The sequence below is a fragment of the Copadichromis virginalis genome, linkage group LG15 (genome assembly GCF_057382275.1).
Source record: "Copadichromis virginalis isolate Kocher_CV1m ecotype Utaka linkage group LG15, C_Virginalis_male_GT1.1, whole genome shotgun sequence".
NCBI lineage: Eukaryota > Metazoa > Chordata > Actinopteri > Cichliformes > Cichlidae > Copadichromis > Copadichromis virginalis.
Genome location: NC_140632.1, coordinates 21,845,072 through 21,854,392, shown reverse-complemented (window position 1 = coordinate 21,854,392; position 9,321 = coordinate 21,845,072). Strand labels below are relative to the sequence as shown.

The 9,321-nt window shown below is 36.7% G+C and overlaps 1 protein-coding gene across 1 annotated transcript; it reads right to left on the bottom strand.

Annotated features, from left to right (window-relative positions):
* Positions 1-7,133: 7,133 nt before the first annotated feature.
* Positions 7,134-8,950, bottom strand: LOC146692376 (uncharacterized). The gene is made up of 5 exons (XM_085432960.1): positions 8,932-8,950; positions 8,736-8,822; positions 8,595-8,623; positions 8,120-8,188; positions 7,134-8,012 (listed from the first exon to the last, which is right to left on the bottom strand). The coding sequence occupies exons 1-5, from the start codon at positions 8,948-8,950 to the stop codon at positions 7,893-7,895; spliced, it is 324 nt and encodes a 107-aa protein (XP_085289086.1). The 3' UTR covers positions 7,134-7,892.
* Between the last annotated feature and the right edge of the window lie 371 nt (positions 8,951-9,321).

The window sequence follows — 9,321 nt, the reverse complement described above, 5'->3', positions numbered from 1 at the left end:
ACATCTTATTTGAACTGTGGCTGTGCATCAGGCAGGTTTGAGGAGTCCCAGTCCCAGGCTGCTGGACACTGGCGCCACCGGCACCAGTGTCCAGCATCAACAGATATACAGGTCCATTTTCTTTACTAAATGTACCTGTTGTTTACATGTTTGAAATAAATTAACAAACAACAAAGTTAATGTCATTAACCAATTAGGACCAGAATAAAACACAGTGGACCTCTAGACGTCATTGTCTCCAAGGCCAAAACAACAAAAACAAAAAAAAACAACTGAGGCCACACTGTCTGTACAAAAACAAAGACTACAACTACAATGGCTGAGCTCCCCGTCTGACCACAAAACGGGAAAAACCGCTGAAACAAAAATGGCAGAGAGCCCCTATCTGCTTCCACTGTGGATCACTACAGTCATCATTGTAAAGGCACACCTTTACTCACAAGTGCATAGCGACTGTCCCCTGCCCAAATCACTGCATCTCAAAGCCCAGAGAATCTTGAAAGAAAAAAAAGAAAAAAGGGCATGGCATTTTGAGATGGCAGTCTTTATGCAGTGGCTGACGAGCTGCAACACATCTCAGTTGTGCTTATGAGGCAGACCTGGAACACAGGAGGAGGAGAAAGAGCTCTCTCACACAGGGAGAGCCCCTAGAGGTCAGCGACCATAACGCATACAGGAAAAACAAATATCCATCATGGACAGCCTGCTGTGCTCTCTCCCTCTCATCTGCCCATTCTGATTTTGACCCTTCACCAGTACATGGCAGTATTGAACGGAAATTCGGTTAATTTATTGCTTGGCAGAGGCCATGACAGTATCTCAGTGTGTTACCTCTAACTGTGCACAGAATATAATAAAATAAAAACAACTTGTGAATTTTACTCTCAGAGCTGAATGAGGAAAAACAAAGGTGTATACCATATAAAATATTTGAAGTGAATTGTCTTGTTAGATAAAGATAACCGCACAGAAAATAAGGTTTTGGTTTGTAAATATGAGAAAAATCAAAAGTTAAATGTTTTAAACATCAGTGGAGTCATTTCTGTGCTGGGTCGATGTTGAAGGTGTTGATCTGTAGAGTCTGACCCTACACACTGCTCCCCGGGCGCCTGATTGGTGGCTGCCCACTGCTTCACTGGGTGAATGGGTTAAATGCAGAGAGACAAATTTCCCCACAGGGATCAATAAAGTATACATTATTATATGTTGCGTACTGAGGTTATACCTCATTATGTCAGTAGATGGAGCTGTTCAAGCCCATACACAGCTCAGACATACATGTGAATACAGGTTCAGCAATATGAGGTGCCGTAAGGGACATTATTACTGAAACGCTCTCACGCACTCCACTGAAACCCGAGGCATTTCAGCTGAACAGGAAGTTGTTTCCTGACAAGGAAACTGATAGAAAAGTGGTACATTTCAAACCACTACAAGGATGTCTACTCAGCAACCTGCTAGTATATGGAACGCCAGGACTGCCATAATGAATTAATTAAATACACCAACCTTTTTTTGCACCACGGACCATTCATTTATGGCCGACAATATTTTCACGGACCGGCCGTTAAGGTGCCGTGGATGAATACAATAAAATAAAACCAGTACCAAAAAAAAGAAAGAAGGTTTATTCATTACACATGGGAAAAGACCCAGGGAAACAGTTAACAATATAAGCGATATAAAAATAACGATTAAAAAATGATAAAAACCTTGAAAACCACGAATGTCAAACTCAAGCCTCAACTCTTGTGGCCCGGTGGCGACTCACAGACCGGTACCGGTTCAGGGACCGGGGTTGGGGACCGCTGTGCTAGTAGCCTAAGTGAAGAAGCTGCATTACTTAACAATATATTAGCTTCCTTGAATCCAGGAATGAATTCAAGGTGCAACGCGGAATTCGGCAAGGATGTCCTATTTCCCCTAAGCTTTTTATATTGGCAACTCAACTGTTAAAACTATTAATCAAGAATTCTAACGACATACAAGGAATATCAATTTTTAATAAAGACTTCAAAATAAGTCAATTTGCAGATGATACATCTATTTTTTTTTGAAAGATAAAATTAGTTGTATCTAATTTGTAAACTGATCCCACTGCCTCTGCTTCATTTGATCAAAAACTTTATGATGTACAATAATTTTTCATCAGTGCTTTCTAATTTATTGCTAGGACAATGTCAGTTGTTTGATAAAAATGCAATAATAAATGTATTAGTTGTTTCTTCAAAGACAAAATATTTCATAGTTATGACAGAACGGTTACATGGCATGGATCTAATTTAGTTATTTCAGATACACTGGATTAAGCATTCTTGAAATTTATGAAATAGCCTATTCTACCTAAAGTTAAAGAAACACACTTTAAAGTCATAAACAAAATTAATCCAGTGGCAGAATTTCTAAAAAAAAGAGATTTGGCTTTGAGGTGGGTCAGTGTTCTTTTTGTACTGATGAAAATGAAACCATAGATCATCTTTTTTTTCTATGTCCTATCACACAGTGCTTTTGGTGCGACTTTAAAAATAGGTTTTCCCTCAAAATTAATGATGTGCAACCATTTGAATTACATCATGTACTTTTTTTTTATATAGATCATCTAGCGTTGGGTGTCTCAGACATTATTAACATCATCATACTTTTGAGTACATATTATATCCATTGTGCTAAATGGAGGAACGCTGAGCCTTCTCTCCGTGGTTTTATTAATGATTTTAAGATATTTTTTTCTTTGCCAAAAAAGACAAACAGCAAATAATTAACCAGGATATTGCCCATCTCCTGCTATTCTAAATTTTGACTTATGCTAAAGCTAATATATTGTTAAGTAATGCAGCTGCTTCACTTAAGCTACTAGCAGGTTGCTGAGTAGACATCTGTGTAGTGGTTTGTTTGAAATCTACCACTTTTCCCTTCAGTTTCCTTGTCAGGAAACAACTTCCTGTTCAACTGAAATGCCTTGGTTTTCAGTGGAGTGTGTGCGTGCGTTTCAGTAATAATGTCCCTTACGGCACCTCATACTATTGAGTGTTCAGACTCACAGTGTTTTCTTCAATCTGTGTTTTGTGTCCTGAAAAGACAAAACAAAAAATTATAGAGCAAACAGTAAAACTCAAAGCTTTTTATGTATAAAGTTTCATCTGTGAACTTTCTCACTTTTAGATTTTGTCCACGTGTTGACTGTAACAACAGATATTAAGAGTGCTGCTAAACCCACAGACACAAAGATGCATCTCAGCAAATACAGACAATCTGAAAATGAGCAAAAATATTTTGGCTTCAACTTTTTGTTCAGTGCAAAACTCAAAATATTTCAAATGTTTTAAAAACAATCAATTTTCTAACATGTAGTGATGAGGTTTGAGTGTTCTTTTGCACTGTGGAGTTTTTAGCTACAGTATTTATTCTAAATTATAAATAAACACCAACAATGGAAAGGATAAAAGTCAAGTAAATGTGTTTAAAAATATATTATTAATATTATTTATTTTTTGTCTGTCATGGAAACAAAACAGATGTCTGTCAAGATTGCACACAAAGAGAGAGATTCAGCTACTACCGTCATGTTCATGATTATTTGATGCTGTTGTCAGTGTCCCCTCTGATGTCTTTACTTCTTCTTTTGTTGTCCATATGTTTGTTGGTTCTGTTGTTGATTTTCTTGTGGTGAACATCACTGTTGTTGATGTTGCTATTTCCAAGTCTTTACCTGAATCTAAAAGAAACACAGAGCGTACGGTTAATGATTTGACTTTAGATGTCAGTAAACCACAACTGAACTGGAAAGATTTAAAACATGTAACACAAAACACGGAATCTCTCCACACACAGTTAAGAGTCAGTCTGAAATATAATACATAAATAATTATAAATATATAAATATTTGACTTTAATAAAAAAGAGATTCAGTCTCGACCTGCTGATTGATTATTTGATGCTGTTGTCAGTGATGTTGTTGATTTTGTTGTTGCCGACTCTTCACCTAAAGAAATACAACAACATCATTAAAGACACTGACAGTAAGAAAAGACTTGAAAGTAAGTGAACACCAACAGAGAGGAAACAGTGGTGAGATGTTTAACAGTCTAACAAGTCTCATTTTTGATGATGTCTCATGTCTGAGGATATGTTCTCTTTATCTTCATACAGACACTCAACTGTGAGTCTACAGTGTTCATATGTCAACACAGAGCTGTTCAAGATGCTTTATCATTGTTCTCATGTACACACACTGGTGAAGATGGAGATATTGTAAGAGAAAAGCAACAATAGAAAAATGAACTTCATCACTGTGATCATAATTATTGTGGTGTTTCAGTTTGTTGTTCTAACAGGACAGTTTGAGCTGAAAACATTAAGATGTAAATACTCACTGTTAATAACAGACAGATCAATCACAAAGTCTGGACCTTCTTGTAATCCTCCTTTTGTTTTGTACTGTCTGCAGGTGTAACGACCAACATCCTGATCTGTGACCTTCTTTATAACCAGAGAACAGTTTGCAGAAAGACTCAGTCTGTCTGATTCAGGTTTGGTTTCTTTAATATGCCCAAACTCAAAGAGTGATACTGTGGTGCTTGAATCACTGAAGATCCAGGTAGTACTGATACAGTTATGCTGACCTTGTATCACATTATTACAAGGCAGAGTAACATCATGTCCACGTCCAGCTGTGACAGTTTGATGTTGCTCAGTTGTTCCTGTTGAGAAAAAGAGAGAGAGAGAAATGTGAAACATCAAATATGTTATGAATATGAGTGTGATGTTTATAGTGTGAAGTTTATTTTAAATATAACACAAGTTTAAGATTCAACTTTAGTTTCTAATAGTCAGCTAAAGTCAAAAGGTTTATCATGACTGTCTCAGTTAAAGGAAGAATAAAGAAGTAACACTTGTGATAATAATGCAGTTTATTAACTGAATGTGTTTCTATGCACACTTACCTTTAAACTGAAGCATCAGCATCAGTAATGAAGACATTTGAATCCACGTGAATGCAGCCATCGTGCTTCTCTGTCTCTCTCAGTCTCTGTTCTTGCTCTCAGAGATGAACACAGCATCAACTTCCTGCTCACTTCCTCATAGTGACCACTGTTAGCAGCTTAATAAAGCACAGATGAAATGTGTTAATGATCTGAGACCTGTTGGTGTCTTATTGCACCTATGAAGTCATTTTTTCTCTCAGAAGTGAAAGGGAAATGCTTTGGTGATGTGGGTACAAGAGCTACAGAGCGCTGGAGGTTTCATGATGACCAGATGAGCCACTGATAAATAAATGGTTACCACATCCTTGAGTGTGTGACTGAACTGTCTTTAGGTTTCCCACCATTAGTTACCACATAGCAGGTACTTGCTGTCCTATTATAATTTGGAATCACACTGGGTAAAGAAATGCATTTATCCCTCTATAGCCCATAACGGCTGCAGGCAGTCTGTGTGTTTTAACTACTGTATCAAAATGGTTTTGTACACAATATAATTTAACATATTGTAACAATATCAACACTTAACAATTTAGGAGAAACAAATCGATATGTGTCAACTAAAATTAATTACTACGTTTTTTTACTACAATAAAATAATTGTAATATAAAAAATAAATTGTCTTCCACTTCAGTTCGTAACTCTGTGTTTCTCACAAACTACCATTCAGCTCGCTGGATTCTTGAGTTTGCCTGCATACATCCTATTCACATCCTGTTCACTAACCCCTGCCGCTGATTTAGGAACCACGCCCACATTAACTGGTGATAGTCACAGTTAACTTGGGCAGCTGCCTGCTCAATATATCATAACATCATTGCAATAATCTGCATGAAACAAAGAAGTGTACCTTCTTTACTCAGTGCAGAGCAGCTGGACGTCGTGTTTGCCCCAGAGTGACCTTTCTAATTAAACACTGATAAATGGGATTTAAAAGGAGGTAATAATACTGAAAAAAGAGGAGAGGAGTTCTTATTGTAGTGAGTGTCTAGATGTGAATCTAAGAGCTCTTCTGACCTTCTTCTGACTCAGACTCCAGTAAACCACAGCTGAAGTGGAATTTTTTAAACATACTGAATTTCTCCACACAAACACGATCAAGTGTCAGTGTGATAGTCACCTTTTTGTCGTCAAAAGAAGAGTGAGCGTCGCTGCCTCCTGGTAGATTGTTTGTTGCTGTTGTCAGTGTCATTTCTGATGTCTTTACTTCTGATCTTATATCCAAAGCTTATATGTCATGGCTTTTAAGCATCTGAGCCTTCTTTTGTCTATTGTAGATGTTAGCTGAGTGAAAAACTTCTAATATTTTAACTTTTATATCCAATGCATTTTGCAGGCTCCCTTTGTCATCTATTGACATGATTGTCTTGATGTTGTCTTGACTACCAACAGATTAGAGAAAGTTAAGTGTGTGAAGACTGTTAGATGAGTTAAGTGTTTGGATTAACAATGTTCATGGTGATGTTTGTCTGCACACATGAAAAGAGGTCAAGATTTAAACTTATTACACGTCGGAATTTTAGTCTTGAAGTTTGCAATGAAACATGATGACACTGCAGCAGTGACCACTGTTAGCTGTGAGGTGAGAACACAGATGAAATGTGTTAGTGGTCTGAGACCTTTTGGTTTCCAATTCCACCTCTGAAGTCATTCTTTCTGAGAAGTTAAGAGGAAGTGTTTCGGTAAAAATACAGCAGCTCTTGAGGTTTAACCCTCTAATGTTGACCACACACATATAATGCACTGCTTCATCTTTCTGCATACTTCTAAGGAAAACAAACAAAGGTTGATTTAATGAAAAGCAATCCTTTACTTCAACTGATGAAAAGTCCCATGAGAGAATAAAAAAGGAGTCTAAAATCAACTGGGAACTGACAGGGAGAATAACGAGCACTAAGACAAAGTCTGAAGGAAAGACAATGCTAAATGTAGATGAGGGTAATTATTGGACATTGATACAGCTGGATAACCAGACAAGAAAATATATATCTAAAAAAAAAAAAAACAGGAGACAATCAAAACTAAATGGGGAAATGTAAACACATGAATGAACTTAACATGGGGAGCTGATACAAGAGGAAAATACAGGAAACACTGATGGAGCAAATGAAACTCTAAAACTAAGACTAAATTATAACAATGACTCCAAAATACTCATTATTTATTTTTAGAATAATCACTGAAAGCAGCTTAAAAGATGGATTTTAAGCTACTTTAACCTATATCATCCAACAACACAGATCATATTTGCAATGGACATGGAATTATATTCATAACAGAAAGTTTAGCACAAATTAGAAAAGTTCAAACTCTACTTACCAAGAAACTGGAAAGCAAGTCTGCACAGCGCAGTAAGAAAGTTAGCCTGTTGGCATCAAAGCCGACAAGCAGTATGCACGACTTTAGGATTTTGGTTCACACTAATCTTTAAAACTAGGTGTGCACAATCAGACATGTTATCAACACTATTCTTTTTTCTTTTGTTTTGAAAGGGTCTGAAAAGTGAAATTAAGTTGACTATTAAGTGTTTTTGCTGTCATGTTTTTAAGATGTCACAAACAGGAAGTTTAATATCGTCATGGATACAGTGAGATACACCTCTCAAGCCTAGTTTTATGGCCCTTTTTGTATTGTTAAAAATGGCACACAGCAAATGAATAAAAGTTTAATAACAATATTCTGTGTGGATATCTAATTTGATATAAAGGTAACTATCACTAGACTACATTAACAATGGAGATCTTAAAATGAGCAATTCTGTAGCATAACCATTGTTACCCCAGCACAAATACACCCAGTATTATACCATATATGTTACTATAAAAAGAACAAACAGGAAGTTACTCTATGATCCAAGCATTCATGCAGCATCCAGAAAAAACAACTAGAAACATTTCATGAGTAACACCCTATTTCTTTGGTTTGTTGATGGTGGAATAGAGATCGCTGGGATCAGTGGAAAGTCCAGCAGGTGAGGAGGGAGCTTTCATAGTGCTGTAAGTCACAGTGTCATCATCATCCCCACAAGCCTATATGAAAAAATATTATAAGATGTTATTTAATAAATAAACTGACAGGAGCTTTAAAAATCACAAACTTACTGCTAACATCATCAATGTAAATACCAAAATCTTACCTGGGCTTTATTCTTGGTCTTCTTGGTGAAGCTGATGGAAGCATAGGAAACACCATCATCAGCATCAGCCTGCACAGTGAACACAATATAAAGACTGTTCAGTATGTGAATTCATGATGGGACTGTTTCACATCTATTGAAGTAAATTCATTTTCAGCTTCTCTGTTGAACTAAACATAACACTGAGTGTAACTTTGTACTGGGAGTACTGAGAGATCTCACTGGTCTCCTGATTGGTTCCTGGACCAGACTCAGTGTCTGCAGGGTTTAAGCTCAGTCGCTGCAAAAATACAGTTTGTGACCAAAATAATACTGAATTAACAAAACTGTTTCAAGGAGGAACTGATTCAAAGTATTTTCCAGCTGACTTTAAGTTATTTAGAGTCTCTGTCTGGTGTGGAACTATAGAGTCTAAAGATGATGATGAAAAGAACATTGGTGAAAGAGAACTTGTTATCTGGAGATTTAAACTCACCATGTTGTCGCTCTGTTGTGCTTTGTTTACTGACAAGAGAAAAAAAATAGTTGAACTTCCACATTAGAAATCAAAGAATTCAACATTTTATTTCCTTCATTCTGCTTATGATGTTAAATGTTCATCTGTCAGTGTTTTCACCTTTAGTTTTCTTCCATCTGATGATCACAACAACAATTATTAAGAGTGCTGCTAAACCCACAGGAATGACGATAAACCTTGACTGAACTGGAGAGATTATTAAAATGTGTTAAACAATGAATTTCTTGCACACCAACATGTTCTCACTCCCAAAGCCTAACATTTTACGCTAGGTGACAAATCGTCAGTATATCACACTTCCGGGCACCCAACATGTCCCTATATTACGAGATCGGAAAAATGAGGAAACTTGAGAACCGTTTGAAATGAATCTACACATGTACGTTCATTTTACTTAAATCACTTTGGAAAACACTATCTAACATCATTAAAGTGCTGGTTAAGGTTAGGGATAAGGTTATGGTTAGGGTTGAGACATGACAAATCGTAAGTATATTATGCCTCGGGAGTGAGAACGGTCTGTCCACACACAGACAAGACTCAGTCTGACATTAAAATTTCCAAAGAAGACAGATTAAGTCTCTACCATGTGGTTGATTATTTGGTGTCAGTGTCCCCTCTGATGTCTTTACTTCTTCTTTTGTTGTCCATATGTTTGTTGGTTCTGTTGTTGATTTTCTTGTGG

Bases quoted from the DNA above. Each gene is read 5' to 3' on its own strand.
- LOC146692376 (XM_085432960.1), bottom strand. The intron at 8,624-8,735 runs GTGAAAACACTG...TTCTCTTGTCAG, and splicing joins CAGATGGAAGAAAACTAAAG to TAAACAAAGCACAACAGAGC. The intron at 8,013-8,119 runs GTAAGATTTTGG...TTTTTCATATAG, and splicing joins AGACCAAGAATAAAGCCCAG to GCTTGTGGGGATGATGATGA.